The sequence below is a fragment of the Bactrocera dorsalis genome, chromosome 2, assembly GCF_023373825.1.
Source record: "Bactrocera dorsalis isolate Fly_Bdor chromosome 2, ASM2337382v1, whole genome shotgun sequence".
In the NCBI taxonomy this organism is placed as follows: Eukaryota; Metazoa; Arthropoda; class Insecta; order Diptera; family Tephritidae; genus Bactrocera; species Bactrocera dorsalis.
Window position 1 is genome coordinate 39,736,465 of NC_064304.1, and position 17,524 is coordinate 39,753,988.

At 34.6% G+C, this 17,524-nt stretch overlaps 2 protein-coding genes and 1 long non-coding RNA gene across 4 annotated transcripts in view; 2 read left to right on the forward strand and 1 right to left on the reverse strand.

Moving 5' to 3' along the window:
• LOC105222147 (uncharacterized) overlaps positions 1-17,524 on the forward strand; it is a 50,017-nt gene that overhangs the window by 4,640 nt on the left and 27,853 nt on the right. The window contains exons 2-4 of one of the 2 annotated variants that reach the window (XR_007421504.1): positions 3,675-4,029; positions 5,088-5,400; positions 7,243-8,500. Coding sequence is in view for 1 of the 2 variants with exons in the window: in XM_011199350.4 (XP_011197652.3) it covers positions 3,675-4,029; positions 5,088-5,400; positions 7,243-8,448 (1,874 nt within the window). In the remaining variant the exon portion in view is untranslated. Of the gene's footprint in view, positions 1-3,674; positions 4,030-5,087; positions 5,401-7,242; positions 8,628-17,524 lie in introns of those variants that run through there. The other variant, XM_011199350.4, reaches the window with a different exon arrangement.
• LOC105222145 (uncharacterized) lies at positions 5,518-7,201 on the reverse strand. The gene is made up of 2 exons (XR_007421510.1): positions 6,307-7,201; positions 5,518-6,242 (listed from the first exon to the last, which is right to left on the reverse strand). It is a non-coding gene; the product is annotated as an uncharacterized LOC105222145 (long non-coding RNA).
• Positions 11,684-17,344, forward strand: LOC125776225 (uncharacterized). Its single transcript, XM_049447355.1, has 4 exons — positions 11,684-12,017; positions 14,918-15,221; positions 15,319-15,634; positions 16,106-17,344. The coding sequence occupies exons 1-4, from the start codon at positions 11,774-11,776 to the stop codon at positions 17,327-17,329; spliced, it is 2,088 nt and encodes a 695-aa protein (XP_049303312.1). The 5' UTR covers positions 11,684-11,773; the 3' UTR covers positions 17,330-17,344.

A 17,524-nucleotide genomic window follows, 5' to 3' on the forward strand; every position in this document is an offset into this window, starting at 1 on the left:
ACTGAGAAGATTAATTGAAATGAAGGCAAATTTAAATCTTGCGTTTATTTTTGGGACACCCTGTGTAATAATTGTAGTTGTTGTTGCCAACATGTGTATCATATGAACATGTGTATGATTGTACATTTTTTGAGATTTCCTTAAAGCTTATCAAATGAGGTATTTCCTGCGGGCCGCAACTACTTCACGTCAGTTACCCATAGATAAATCAGTTAATTTCGGTTACTATGTACACAATAAATCAATTGAATGAAAGTATGAAGTGGTTTAGTAAATATAGAAGCCAATTAGAAGATAGTGATAAAACAACGTCCGAAAAGACTTCGTACTATATCTATAATAAAGGCTGGCAGGAAAAATCGTATCGTTAAGTAAATAGTATTTTGGAAAAAATGCCATTGTTATTCAATAAAGCTGTGCTGTCAGCGAGGTTGATAAATCGATTATTGTGATCTTCCAACTTTTAGATATCAATTTTATGGTACGATTGGTATATTGCTTCAAAATACGCGACATTCCTTGCCATTGCTTAGCACGTCTGAAAAAAATTCGCTGAGAGCCAGTTGCAGAATATGCGCTAATATTTTTAGGGTGTCAACTGTTTCAATCTAACTCAACTTACGTTCATCCAAAATTAATATATTTTGTGCTTTTATTGAAAACTTTTAGTTCTCTGAAAGTCAATGGGATTCCACGTGTTATATGCAGTTTGAAATATATCGTTTTCGAAGCATAATAGCATCCAAAAGACAGCTCAGAGAAAAATCCTCTCCTGCTAATAGTATATCTCTGTATTAAAAATGGGTTGAATCGATTCAATACTTTCCTGAGCCCATGTATACCTAATATAAAAATTTTCGAACATCCGGGTGACTTTTCTCTCAGAATTTTCGAACATTTAGCTGACTTTACTTCATATAATTGCTGATTGGATGGGAAACTCAGGGAACATATTTTTTTAGTATGTGGCCTAGTATATGTAACTGACAAAAATAGATAAAATCGGATCAATAATACCCCCAACACCCATATTTTCCTGGATGAATTCCTCTGATTTTGTTTATTGCAAGTTGCAAGAGTATAAAGTGTTCGGTTACACCCGAACTTAGTAAGAAAGAGCTAAGTTTATTATTTTAATAAAAAATAGCAATGACTTAGTCTCAAGAAGAAAATATACTATATTTTTTTGGTGAGTGAGGGAAACCATTTATCTGAAAACAGTTTCAATTCTATAAAATTGCATGTTTTCGCCTTCAAAATAGTCCCAATTTGATATATTGCACATATGGTAGCGTTTCTTTAATCGTCGAAACAGTTCTCAAATTCGAGAAATGTGACAAATCATAAGGAGAGACATTCAAAATATGAGCACTTCATACACACATCACAATGTCGCATACCGCAAGGGACACCTGTGGGGTGAAGTCATGTGTAGAAGTTCACTCAAATGAGGAAAGTTTTCTGAGTGCCATTTACTTGAGAGTGGGCAGAAACGATTCTTTTACATATGGCTCAAGCAGCCGACGACTTCCGATCTTAGACCTAGAGTATCTTCTGGGTAGTCAAAGAACATCCGTTTGAAGGTGAGCTAAATTGAGAAGGCGAACCATCCTTCCCTATGGTTGTGCGCTGGGTTTTGGGACCCACCACGTAAAAAACGGATGACAATGGCAAACGCATTAAGGATTACGATTTAGGGACATTCACCTAGAATATTCAGTCGCTTCTGGTCTGGTTGATGGCCTCGTAAAAGTAAAAGCCCACTTCACCGCCGTTCAAGAGGTCCTTGTGGCATTTGCTACAATGGCCATATAAAGGAACGCAAAATTGGTGTAGGATTCGTGGTGGGAGAGAAACTCCGTCGTCGAGTCCTGGTATTTACCACGGTGGATGAATGTCTAACCGTAATCCGCATCAAAGCGAAGTTCTTCAACATCTCGTTGTTTTACGCACACGCCAAGCTCATAAAAACATGTCAAACCTCAGCGGCTGCTAAAGATAAAGTAAACAACGAATACAGTTGAAAATTTTATCGCACCTCAGGGGCGTGAGTATGAACATATAGTATAATAAAATATTTGACAGTTTTACTCTAAAAACCGCAAAATTTTACATTTATTCCCCATTATTTTCTGAACACACCTCGTTTATACTATGCATTTATTAAATGAAGTACTATATCACTTGAACTTCACTTAATTGGGTTGCTGTGTAGTGCAATATTGTTATTTCAAGTATCTATATATATTATACAAGAGAGAAGTCTAGTAGCGCTTAATATGTGAGATAACATGTTATACGAGTATGTTGTTTATTTGGTTGCTAATTATTGAAAACACTATATTACAATTATAACTTTTTGCGCTATAACTCCAAAACTCAACAACAAAACAGTTTTAAAAATAGAAACAGGACAAGTTCAAGTGAACAAGTCTTACGAATCTCGTAAAATGGGGAAGGATATTTAAAAGGCTATTGGCAGTACTAAATTTATTGAAATGTCTCTTCAAAGATATACTTAATTTAATCAATTTATTTGTGGTGGAATGATTTCGTCTAATATTAGTAACTACTACAATATGCTAAGTTTAGTTTAGAACGTTTCACTACAAATATTTTAGTAAAGTTCAAAGAAATATATATACTATATACGGCAAATCTACGTAAGAATTCCAAATTAAAATATTCTGTGTATAGAACATGGAGGTTTAGTGAATTTAAATTGGCAAAAAATTTACCGAAATGTCTTTGGAAAAAAGTTTCAATATGAGAGTAATAACAATATAATGAGAAGAAGGAGTTTACGGGTTCCAAAAAATCGATTTTTTCATTGTATTATTAAAATCTACAACACCTCTAGAATATTGTTCTAAATAGAGCCAAGTAATAGTTTCGAAAAATAGAGTCTTGAGAACTAGGCTAGCTAGCATAAGTGCGCCGTTACAATTAAAATTATTTGCAAAAAAACAAAATTCATTGAAATTTTAATTTTTTTGTAAAAATGTCTGCTAAAAATCCAATTTTAATATTTTTCCCTTCGTCCAAGTTCTAAGTTAGGGTTTTAACTAAAACACGTATTCTTTCACTTAAGATGATCCTGCAAGGAGTTATCCTGTCAAGGTGGGCGCGTCTTCTTTTCGAGGGGTTCACGGAAATTGCGCAGCAATGGGCGAGTTTAAAATATTTTTTCCAAAAATTTTAGAATTTCTTTGTTAACAGTTTATGTTTATAACAATAAAAAATTCTAGTAAAATATTTCATTTCTTATATGAGAAAAAAATGTTGAAAAAAGGCTGTTTCTACCCGAGGAAACCCATATAACCCCTTAAGGCAACTAAATTTTTAAGTATTATATGGTCCGCTTAGGCAGAAGGTCAGGCAATCATAACGATATCTATGTATGCCAATATAAGCCTATTTATATACATGTGGCTCTTTTCAGTTATAAATCGAGTTTAGTTTATATGGTCATGTGTTCTTACTGGAGAAACCACATTTCTCTTAGCTGTGCTTTTCTAACAAGTATTAAGATAAAATTCTAAATATTATAAATAATGAAACACCCCAAGTCTAAATGGTAGCAATTAATTATGCATAAATTTGTTTACTTAAATAGTATAAAGACTTTTGTAAATATAATATATTGAAAACATGTTTCTCTTTTATTTTCTTAGATAATGTAACGACTACAGAATCTGTTCCAAATGTGACAAAACATAATGAGACTCGATCACAATACGAGTACTTCATACACACGTCACAATGTCGCATACCGTATGTGGAACCTTTCGCGGAAAATGTTCTAAAAATTTTTAATCCACTAAAATACAAATACACAAATTGTACTAAGGATGAAGCTTTCATTACAAGCATTTACCAACTAAATGCACGACAATACTTTCTACACATGAATATGGAGAACATAGAGCGCGCCGTTAAGCCGTTAAATGCCACCGCTACGGATGTGCGCTGTTGTTATCGGCAAATCGTCAGAGCTGGAAGTGGAGGATCAGCTGATTCTAAGTATAAGTGAGTGATTTGTGCAGACGATTGTAGTTTTTATCATTTTCTGGTAATGTATATAAATAAACAGTTATTTATTGTCTTTTGAGTTACGTTGAGATTGTTGCGCCTTTATGTACACCTCTGGTATCGCAAATTAACCTAACCTAAATTATATAGTGAAGTCACTATAAAGAAACAAATTGACGGCTGACAGTTTAGGCCGTAAAACTATATATCTCCAATATTGAAAAATATTTTAAATTTCATACACAAGTGGACGCATATTTTTCGAACAAAACCCTCCTAAGCGAAGAAGTACATTTTCACCTTAATGGGTTTGTTAATCGCCAAAATTGCCGTTTTTGGACTCTCATGTGATTATCGAAAAATAAATGCACCCACAAGATGTTACTGTTTCGTGTGGATTTTGGGCTGCAAGCACAATTTGACCAAATATATTTGAAAATGGGGTTGATCAAAGAGTGACTGTTTCTGGGGCTCGACATAGCGACATGATAATCCAGTTCTTTTTACCGAATTTCGATGATATTGCCAATATGTGGATTCAACAAAGCGGTGCCACATGTCACGGAGCCCGTGAAACAGTTCAATTACTGCATGAGACATTTGCCGGTCGTGTACTCACTCGTTTCGGTGATCCGGCGACCTAGATCGTGTGATTTAACACCTTTACATTTCTTTTTATGCGGTTACTAAAAAACACAGATTTGTGCAACAAGCCCATAATTAAGCCTGCTTTAAAGGAGCAGATTCAACGTTGTATCAATGCAAATCAGGCACATTTAGGCAAAATAGTCAATGGAAATTTTGAGAGCGTTTTGTGTATGGAAAGTATTGGAGGCCATTTGGCCGATGTGTTATTCTATAAATAACCCTATTATCCTATTATTATCGGAAGGCTAAAAACTGTGGTTTCTTTTTCAATCCCATCTTACGCTAATTTTGGGATACCCCTTATAATTCAAAATTAAAATTTATTTCCCAAATTTCGATTTATTTAATTTTTATTGTTTAAAAAACCACTTTTAATTTAAATGAAAAAAACTATATTACCTTTACAGCCTCTTAAACTGTGTTATATTTCATCAGGACTTCTTGGTACCGCAACATATAGACTATATAATTACGGAGTGCTACCTAGGCAACAATAATAAAAATCCACTACAGAAAGACGCTTTTTCATTTATACAAGTAACAAAGAAAACAAATAGCACAGACAACGCCACCGAATCCAAAGTTTCGGGTATAAGGAAGCCAAGCGTTTTGCTGATAGGTATAGACGCAGTTTCGCGTATCAATCTTCGACGCACAATGCCACAGACGTTTAAATATCTGCAAATGAATCAATGGCTCGAACTGCTGGGCTACAACAAAGTAAGTAAGTACATATATGTAATTTTTTCAGAATTAATTTATCTGATTTTAAATGTACATACATACCATATTAAAAAGTGATAACAGTTATTTTATCAAGTTAAACATTTTATTACATTTTTACAATAGAAAATAGGAGATTTTTCGCTTTATATACGAAAATGAGGTTATCATTTTGCAAATAGTGAAATAGTCTTACAGAGCCAACAGTTATTTGTAAGACCATAAATAAATGAAATGACAAAGTGAATTTATTTCGCAATACTTAGTTATTAGGGTTATGGAACTGTCATGATCAGTGTTTGCACTTGAGAAAACCTTTGGGTACCAAAATGCCTACCAAATCTGTTGCAAATTTTTTTTTTTTTCATCAAAACATTTTTAGTTCAATACACATTTGAAAAATATGTCTTAACACTAAATTTAGCTACATGTAATGCCGCTTTTCCCCTTCTTCAAGCAAATCAAATATTATAACTACACCCTACGAGTGTATAAACGATCTTCGCCAATGGTTCTTCTCAATGAGTTTAGAATTGGCTGAGAAGGCTCAGAGTACACTGCAGGTAAAGCGAATAAAATCCTAAACGCCTTATGAAGAATAATGGCAAATAAAAGCTGCGTATGTGTCCAGCCGGCGATTTTCGCTCACAAAGGTAATGAGATCGGTTGTATTGTATGCGACTCCATATGGATGCAGGCGCTAGGCATTAAAGCATATAACACACAAATAAGCACAGTCCACTGGCCGTTGGTACTAAGATTACAATCAGTGCTTTTCGAACAATATCAAGTGACGCTGCTGAAGTAATATCCAGATTGATGCAAGTTATCAGAGCCGTCTATAGAAGCCAAAAGAGACGAGTGAGTCAAAAGCTTAACAATATGGCAGCAGCGGTGGCAAACCTTACTCAAAGGACGGTGGACCCAAAGACTGATACCGGACATCCATTCGTGGATCGACGAATGACATGGAGACCTGAATTTTCATCTAACCCAAATACTAAGTGAACGTGGGGGCTTTAGAAGCTACCTTTACAGATTCCAGCACGACATTAGTCCAAATTGATCGACGTGTTCAGAGTGCTTTAAAGAAATTCAAAAATTATCAATTTGTTCGTTGACATAACGCAAACGTTTATCGTGTTTTCATTTACCTGACGTTGATAACATTTTGTTCGCTTAAACCGGAGGTTTTATTATTGTTTCACCTGAAAAATTATTTAATGTAAAACTAAAGTATTTATTTGTCCATGAATTGTTTGTTTTCATTTGATGGTTGAGTTGAAGAAATGCCCGTGAACATCAAATTTTTCCACTTTTCATCTTTATTTCACAGTTTTAATTATCGCTAGATCTGTCATTTTCCACACAGTGAGCACATGGTTGACAAACATGACTATTCTTAAGTTGGAAAGTATGCTATTTACATGTATTCCTTGACTTCTAAACCTTTTAGTATGGGATATAAAATAATAAATAATTAAGTATTAATCTATGACAATAGTCCATGTCAAATTATATCGTGTGGAGTAAAAATTTTTCCATCTAGGTGTCTTCCATGGCTTCCACCAAAGTGTAAAAAAACCTTTGAAAAGTGATCAAATATAGTGAACTGTTGAGTGGTGCTTAATTTGGAATCACTTGGGCGCAATCAGTCAACCTGTCATGATAGAAATGCCATCTTGAAACTATAGTATTGTGCTATGACACAATTTTGTATGCAATTATGTATCTCTTAACACCTGAAAATGTCTGCTTTTGGGCCGTATAGTCTATTAACATCCATCTATTGCTGAAATATTAATAAATAAATATTTATACAACTTTCTTTATTTCTAGATTGGTGATAATACCTTCCCCAACTTAATGGCCTTTCTGACCTCATACAATTTAACGATGGCTGAGGCGAAATGCATGCCCAAAATTGTAGGGGGACTTAACAATCCACTTTGTAACTTTATTTGGAATGATTTTAAGCGATTTGGTTATAAAACCGCCTATGCAGAGGACACAAGTTCATTAAGCACTTTCAATTATAGAAAAAAGGGATTTGAGCGGCCACCGACCGATTATTATCTACGCCCCTTAACAATGGCCATAGAAAAAGTATTGAAAGTGACCAAAAAAGCTGGACTGTCTTATTGTGTTGGCCGCAAACACTATGGCGAATACATCTATGATTATGCTTTACAATTTGCGAATGCTTATCCAGAAGAACCGCTCTTCGGACTATTCTGGACAAATTCATTTAGCCATAATGCCTTTGATATCGAAGCAACCATGGACGTGAAGGTGTTGGAGTATCTGAAAAAATTGAAAACAGATGGCATACTAGAGCGTTCAATTGTGATTTTTCTTGCTGATCATGGCATTCGTTGGGGTCCATTACTGAAATTAAAATCGGGTTTCTTAGAAGAACGTTTGCCAATGTTTTTCATATCACTACCACCGTGGTATCAGAAACAACATCCCGATTTTGTAAAAGTTCTACAAACTAATCAGAAACGTTTAACGACACCATATGATATTTATGCGACCATGAAACATATACTTGAAGTGGCGCAGCCAGAAATGGAATTTCCTGAAGTGAATGGAACAATGCGTGGTATTAGTATTTTCCGTGAAATACCAGAGAATCGCACCTGTAATGATGCCGGCATTCCCGAGCATTGGTGTACCTGTGTACCATATGAAATTGTACCCACAAAGGATGAAGTCGCGAAGACTGTAACTTTATTGGTAATAAAGGACATCAATCAATATCTGGTTAATAAAAATATTAGCGACAAATGTGCCGAATTAAAATTAGGAACAATCGACAGTGCTGAAATGAAAATGATCAAAATACCGAATGAGTCCACATACCGTATAAGTTTCGAAGCGAATCCGGAAAAAGCGAGATTTCAGGCTACGGTCGTTTATAATATAATAACAAATACAATCAAAACAGACGTGGAAGATATCTCGCGCCTGGATTCGTATGCAAAAACTTCCAACTGCATTGATTTGAAAGAGGAAAAGAAATATTGCATTTGTAACAAATAATGCTACGAATACGATTTGAGGAAAGCTTCGAATAGTTTCAACCTCCCAAGAGGTAAAAGTGGATGCAAAATTTATAAATGTAAATAGTAGTTTTAAAACCTTATTAACTAAGTACTTAGTTTTATTACATTTTTCATTTATATTTATTATGGAGAAATACATATTTTGTAATACTGTTATGGTTTTGTTTTCGTCGCGACGATGTTGAACCAAATTTAACATTTGAAAAAGGTTAATTATTTGTAGAACCAAACGAAGTAATTTCATGATGCTACTCTCATAGAACAAAACTGTTGGCTGTTCCGATCTTCACAAGCTCCTCCTGAGGCGAATTTTTCACCAGCAAAATCATTCGCAAGCTGTAAGGTGGATGTACATGAATGTGCCAACTAAGCTCACAGAGCTTCTGGCGAGTCACTATCGATATGTGTATGGCCTATTGTAACGCATTTCCTCTCCGATTTGCCAAAGCTTGCCCTGTTTGTATGCTTCCTTCAGAATTAAGAGTATGGCCGTAAAATATTATAGTATACATATAACCATCAATTCTGGCTTGGTCACCCTTTGTACTGGCTTAACGCGATTCCACAAAGACCGTTTCGCTTACCGTAAATGTAAGTGATCAACTTATTAACACATGTAATCACGTCAAGTTATTGGTTTGCAACGGTTCATGAGGTTTTTTGCATTAACTTATATGGCATCCGTACATCGAACTTCTCTTTGCATCCACCCTTACTGAAAAGCATCTAAATTGTTTTTTGACTCGAAAATTTCAATAACAATTGGTCTTTTAGAACATTGTTCACCTTTGACGTCCAAATTGCCGGAATAGAATGAACAAAACAAAAATTGCATGTGATTGACTGTTACAGTATCAGCGCTATAAATAACGGGTGATTTTTTTGAGGTTAGGATTTTCATGCATTAGTATTTGACAGATCACGTGGGATTTCAGACATGGTGTCAAAGAGAAAGATGCTCAGTATGCTTTGACATTTCATCATGAATAGACTTACTAACGAGCAACGCTTGCAAATCATTGAATTTTATTACCAAAATCAGTGTTCGGTTCGAAATGTGTTTATCGACAAATTTTGTTCAGCGATGAGGCTCATTTCTGGTTGAATGGCTACGTAAATAAGCAAAATTGCCGCATTTGGGGTGAAGATCAACCAGAAGCCGTTCAAGAACTGCCCATGCATCCCGAAAAATGCACTGTTTGGTGTGGTTTGTACGCTGGTGGAATCATTGGACCGTATTTTTTCAAAGATACTGTTGGACGCAACGTTACGGTGAATGGCGATCGCTATCGTTCGATGCTAACAAACTTTTTGTTGCCAAAAATGGAAGAACTGAACTTGGTTGACATGTGGTTTCAACAAGATGGCGCTACATGCCACACAGCTCGCGATTCTATGGCCATTTTGAGGGAAAACTTCGGACAACAATTCATCTCAAGAAATGGACCCGTAAGTTGGCCACCAAGATCATGCGATTTAACGCCTTTAGACTATTTTTTGTGGGGCTACGTCAAGTCTAAAGTCTACAGAAATAAGCCAGCAACTATTCCAGCTTTGGAAGACAACATTTCCGAAGAAATTCGGGCTATTCCGGCCGAAATGCTCGAAAAAGTTGCCCAAAATTGGACTTTCCGAATGGACCACCTAAGACGCAGCCGCGGTCAACATTTAAATGAAATTATCTTCAAAAAGTAAATGTCATGAACCAATCTAACGTTTCAAATAAAGAACCGATGAGATTTTGCAAATTTTATGCGTTTTTTTTTTAAAAAAAGTTATCAAGCTCTTAAAAAATCACCCTTTACTATTCGGGTTTTATGCCGACTTTCAAATAGAGTGAAATAAGAAATTATCTTGTAATATGTTGACCACTGCAGTTGCCAATGTCTAAACCGAATCGAATTAATCGGTTATATATCCTTAAGTCCGTTTGCGATATTTAACCTCCGCCATATTTGACCTGGTATATATGTTCCTGGGGTTTCGAAAATTTCAATAGAGAAATGAGTAGGCATTTTAGTGTTCTGTGAGTATAGTCGTTGAAAGGTATACAAGTATTTAAAGCTGATATTGTAATCTCCAAAAGGAGGCATCGTCATTTCAACTTTTCGCAGATATAAGTATAACGAAAGTATAAAGTAAGTCAATTAATTTTTATACGCTGAACAGGGTATATGAAGTTTGTCACGAAGTTTGTAACACCCAGAAGGAAGCGTCGGAGACCCTATAAAGTATTTATAAATGATCAGTATGTCGAGCTGAGTCGATTTAGCTATGCCCGTCTGTCTGTATATATACGAACTAGTCCCTCAGTTTTTAAGATATCGTTTTCAAATTTCGCAAACGTCATTTTCTCTTCAAGAAGCTGCTCATTTGTCGGAATGGCGATTATATGACCACTACAACATATAGCTGCCATACAAACTGAACGATCGGAATCAAGTTCTTGTATGGATAACTTTCACATTTGACCAGATATATTCACGAAATTTGGTATAGATTATTTTTTAAGCCAACAATATAATCTTCAAAAAAATTGTTCAGAACGGATTACTATAGCATATAGCTTCCAAACTGAACACATAGTTACAAACAGAAATGCACCTGTGAAGGGTATTTAGCTTCGGTGCAACCGAAGTTAACGTATTTTCTTGTTTTACAAACAAAAAAACACCTGCTTTGACAACATTTGCGCACAAGAATCCAAAAATAAAAAAATAACTGCGAAACAAAGCCTAAATAAAAAACCAAAAAGAGGTGGGTAAATATTTATACCAAACATTTATAAATAGATGAATAAGTAAATATAGCTGCCAGCTGCCTATGGAAATACTTTCGGTTATTGTCTCAGCAGTTAAACCCGGTACTTGTGAACCTAAAATATGGTTAAATAAATGAGTATTTCTAGATTTTAACCTCATGACTTGAAAGCATTTTTCTATAATCATAATGCGGTATATAGTATTATCTCTGATTATAAATAAATAAAAATATTTGTATGTGCATTAAGAGATACACAAGTATATAAGTAGTAGTCGCTAATAAATTGCACAAATATATTTAGAGTTACTATTAAAGAGGTTGTACTGTAGATTGTAAAGACATGCAAATCTAACTATTATATTCTTATTCACTTAATTGCCGTTCATAGAATTTTCTATATTTAGTCTTGATTATAAAAACAGCATCATATTGATAAAGTTTCAGTTATAAAACTGAGTTCGATAGAACCATATATAACCTCAATAAGGAATTATAACTACAATAAGGAATTGTAAGAAAGTGAAATAAAAAAAATAGTTATGAAAATTAAATTGCCCAATTCACAGTGCCCTGTACATGATATTAAAAAATTGCGAAATTTGTATATGCAAAATAAAGCCATATATAGTCATAAGAAATCAGTTACCAAATTTAAACAATTCACGAAGTTATCGGTGCTGTGTATGCTTATTTTAACATTACATTTGTATTGCGATTCATTTAATTATACAACTAATGTGTATCACACAGTACTTTACGGAGTGGATAAAAATGTCAAATACGGTAAGTGTGATCGTAATGTGCTTTTTATTCGTTTTCGAGATATAAAATTTATTAGAATCATAGCACTCACTTAACAGCATATTTAGTGAGAATGCCTATACAAAAATATTTTGAAGTGAAGAAAACAAATTGTCTTAAGGGATTACATGGGTTTTGTCGGGTAAAAAATAAAATTTTTTCAATAACGTTTTTTCATAAAAAAATTAAATATCTTATTAGAATTTTTTATTTTTAAAAACATACACTATTAACGAAGAAATCTAAAATTTTTTGCGTCCACGTTGGCGAGATCATGATCTTACAGGATCATCTTAAGTGAAAAAATACGTGTTAAACCTTAACTTAGAACACCTTAACACAAAAACTTATATTTTTGTTTGCAAAAGTCTAGACCTTCAAACGTTTTTGGTTTTTCCTGAGAACTTATACAATTTTTACGTCACTCGGTGAAACATATTTTGTCACTAACATAATGATGTACAGCTAACATAGTAGCTTAACATGCGTCTGTAAATAGTTTAACATTCAAATGAAATACGGCTTCTTGCGGCCAGACCTGGAACTCTACTTTCAACCAACTAACCAACATTAATATAAATATTGAAGAAAAGTGTTCAGATTTGCAAAACGCTATATTATATATGTATATATGTGCAGACGTTGAGTGTTAAGCCAGCGACTAATAAACACTAATAGAGCATGCTGTCTAAAGAGGTGTTACTGATACGCCATGTCACACAATATTATTAATTGCAACTATTTTTTTAAATCTAAATCAGCTGTTATATATTCAAAAGATTATCGATAATTAAATAACAAAAATTTTAAATTAAATAATGTTTTAAGTGTTAAATTTTTATTAGAAAACGTCTATATTATTGAAATCTTGTTTGTGAATAACAAAATATTTGTTATTAGTCATTATTTAAATTTGTAGTTATTAACACACTACTAAATATTAGGTTGTCCAAAAAGTCTTGCGGTATTTTTTTTGATTTTTTTTTTATTGAAATTGAAATGAATTTTTGATGACTCATGCCCAGCTCTTGACCGATGCTACAGCTGCTACTATGCCGGTCTCTTTCGACCAATTCAGCGATTTTATCGCAATTTTCGACGACAGGCCTTCCGGAGCGTGGCGCACCTTCGACCACCTCTACACCAGAACGAAAACGTTGAAACCATCGTTGTGCGGTGGAAATGGAAACTGTATCGAGTCCATAAACTGCACAAATTTTATTGGCGGCTTGAGATACATTTTTGCCTTTTTCGTAGTAGTACTGTAAAATATGCCGTATTTTCTCTTTATTTTGCTCCATGTTTGCGACGCTATAACTCACGAACGACTTAAAAGAAACGACAATCAATCAAACACGTGTTAGCGCGTGAAATGAGCTTTCCAAAAAGGTATAGCATGACCCGATGCGACGAATAAAACTAGAACTACGCGCTTTCAGCGCCAACTAGCGAAAATACCGCAAGACTTTTTTGACAACCTAAATATATAATAATAATAACATATAAACACATATTTTGATAGTGAGTTAAAACTTTGACAAATTAGGAAAATATTTATCTTTATTGTTAGGAATTGCGTTATTTAATTCTGAATTTTAGATAAATATTGAAAATGAATATTATAAAGGTGAGCTTCAAAGCCATGTACAATATTTACTTATTACAGACATTTTAAAATGTATGTGTGTTTGTCTTTTCAAAGGCTGGCTTCAAATTGCTTTACCCTTGGCATATTCGATTTCTAAAATTTCGACTAGTTTATACATACAGGCATGGAATTTTACCACAGTAATAAGTATGGCTTATTGTCATTGAGCGACTCACACGCGCCGTTAGAATAAACAATGCATGATGTTGTTGTTGTTGTAGCGGCAGAATTATAATGCGTGATGTCAATATGCTTGCTTATGAGAGAAACACGCGTAAGCGTTGGTGATAATGGAGAAAGTTCAAATGACTGCTATCACTAGGTACAGTATGCTTACGAAGAAAAAGCTATTGAAAAATATACACGCAAACTCTAATTTACTCGTGATGAAAGCCTCATCCTCTCTCAAATTTAACGCTCTCAACGCACTTGAAATTTTTCCAAACTTCTTCTTATCTTTTTATTTGCTGCGTGTGTAGCACAATTGGGGCTTTCAAATATCCAGAAGCTCTTCCGATTCGCATGTGGATAGAGAGCTAAACTGTGTTTGTCCTTCTTTGAATTGAAACACATGTTGTTATTTGCCAATGCCAAACCGCCAATAATTAAATATTGATATTAAATTGTTTGTTTTACTTTCTTTCTTTTAATTTTAATAAGTACTATGTCGTTATTATTTCAACGGTCGTCATTATATATTCCTTCATTCCTTCCTCTTCTTTACGGACATAGACACCGCTTAAGCGGTTATAGCCAAGTTAACAACAGCGCCTCAGTCGGTTTTTCTTTTCGCTATTACCAAGTGCAGCTAGGTCCTTCTCCGCCACTATAAGGTAGTTTATCGCCTCATATGAATGAAATCGGCCTAATTCTGATAAAGAACTTGACTTCATACAACTAATAAATGAAAATTTTGTTTTTCTCGGTTGAGATGAACTCGCATATATCTCCCAAAGGAAGTTGCCTCAACAAAATTAGGTAAGAATATTTTGATTAACATTATGCCAATCGGTTGTAATAATTATGGTACTATCTCGTATATGAAGCAGAAATTGTTAATGAAACTAAGTGAGTTTATGACCCCATATTCCAAGTTAATAACATGAAAATTATTATTCCATTTACAATATAGAATTTTGGTAACAGCTGAAAGCGATGGCATTACACGCTTTTGGTTATTATACAAAAAAAAAAAAACATTTTAACAACCAATAATTTTAATGCGTCTCTTTAGGTCCAGCGCAATCACAATATTACGTCCACACTTCGCAATGTTGTATGCCTTATGTGAATCCCTTTTCCGAGGAAGCGCTAGAAATATTTGTACCAGAAAATTATAAATATACTGATTGCACCAACGACGAGGCTTTCATTACAAGCAGCTATCAGCTAAATGCACGACAATACCTTCTACACATGAATATGGAGGCCATAGAGCGAGCCGTTAAACCATTAAATGCCAGTGCCCCAGATGTCCGTTGCTGTTATCGGCAAATTATCAGAGCTGGAAGTGGTGAAACGTCTGACAAAGAGCATAAGTGAGTGGCTTGTATTGAGTATTTTCATACATAATTTTACGAATAATAGCATTTATGAAAGATTTCAATATTAGGTGATAATAATCTTTCTTTGCAGGCTTTTAAATTGCACCACATTTGAACAGGACTTTCTGGTCCCCATAGATATAGAATATATGGTTACTGAGTGTTATATTGACACAAAATCAATTCAAGCGGACGCCTTCTCATTTATACAAACACAAAAGCATTTGAACAGCTCTAAAGCTAGTTCGAACGTTAGAAGTGCGAGACCGTCGACTATAAGAAAGCCGAGCATACTCCTAGTGGGCATTGATAGTATGTCTCGCATAAATTTAAGACGCACAATGCCGCTGACTGCTAAGTATCTGGATATAAGCGAGGAATGGATTGAATTTCATGGTTATAATAAAGTAAGTGAGAATTGTGATCTAGGATTGTGAACTAAGGCTTAGCTTATTAGATATATGTATTGGTGATTAATATGTTAAAAAAATCGGGTCAATACTCGTACTTCCGTATGCCCACATATACCAAATAGAAGAATTTTCGAATGTCCCTTTGATTTTATGCTGAACATATCGGATATCTTAAAACATTTTTGAGAGCGCCTTTTTCTGATAATAATCTGTTCTTGAGCTGAAAAAGGGACATATAATCCGCTAAATACCTCTCAATACCAATATGCCTAATATGAGATTTTCAAACTTACTTTTGGCTTTGTAATATTTGTATTGGCCAATCTGTAAGTTATCTTAATAAAAATCTGATTTTTTGGTAAAAGCCCTCTCTCTATCTCTCTATACTATATCTCTCTCTCTATCTATAATACGAGTAGAGAGCTCATTAATGAATAATTTGTATTTTCCTCTATGTAAACACAGGTCGGTGATAACACTTTTCCAAATTTGATGCCACTCCTAACGTCTTACAATGAATCAATGGCTGATGAGAAATGCAAGCCTACAACGGTAGGTGGACTTAATCAACCCATTTGTAACTTTATTTGGAATAATTTTAAACAAGCCGGTTACATAACGGCATATTCGGAGGATGTGGGGTGTATAAATACGTTTAATTATAAGAAGATAGGATTTGAGCATCCACCAACTGATTATTATCTACGTCCCATGACTTTGGGTATTGAAAAAGCTCTAAAAGTAGAATCTAAAGATGGTCTACCATACTGTGTTGGCCGCCGACATTATGCCGATTACATTTTCGATAGTGCATTACAATTCGCGAATGTGTTTACGGAACAACACACCTTCGGACTGTTTTGGATGAACTCATTTAGTCATAATGCTTTCGATACGGCAGCAACAATGGATCTGAAGGTGCTGGAGTATCTTAAGAAATTTAAAAGTGAAGGGGTACTGGAGCGTTCGATCGTGTTATTTCTTTCGGATCATGGTGTACGTTGGGGTTCATTGATGAAATTGAAATCTGGCTTCTTAGAAGAACGTTTACCAATGTTTTTCATATCGTTACCACCATGGTATCAAAACGAACATCCAGATTTCGTCAAAAATCTAAAAATTAATCAGCAGCGTTTAACGACACCCTACGACATTTATGCCACACTCAAACATATACTTGAAGAAGCGGATCCTGACATACAAGTACCTTATGTCAACGGCTCTACACCTGGTAATAGTATTTTTCGTGAAATACCCGAGGAACGCACCTGTCAGGATGCCAATATTCCCGATCATTGGTGTACCTGCGTACCTTATGAAACTGTACCCACAAGCGATGGACTTGCAAAGAATGTAACGGCACTAGTGTTAGGCGAAATGAATCAATATCTGGTTAATAAAGATATTAGCGATATATGTGCCGAATTAAAATTAGAAAGGATCAATAGTGTTGAAATGAAAATGATCAAAATACCGAATGAGTCCACATATCGTATAAATTTCGAAGCAAATCCGGAGAAAGCGAGATTTCAGGCTACGGTCGTTTATAATATAACAACAAATACAATCGATACCAAAGTGGAAGACATCTCGCGTTTGGATTGGTATGCAAAAACTTCCAACTGCATTGATTTGAAAGAAGAGAAGAAATATTGTATTTGTAAAAATAACACAACGACAAAGCCATAAACGATAACATATTACTTAGAAGACTGTATGATATTAAGTTATAAGATTCATACTCATTATATGAGCTAAAATTTAAGAATGCGCTAAATACCAAAAAAAAAAATTTAAAATCAAACTGGAGTTGTTTTTTAATATACATACAAATTTGGGATCAGTGCGTCTGGTTAAGGGGCTATACCAGTGTGACGCACGAAT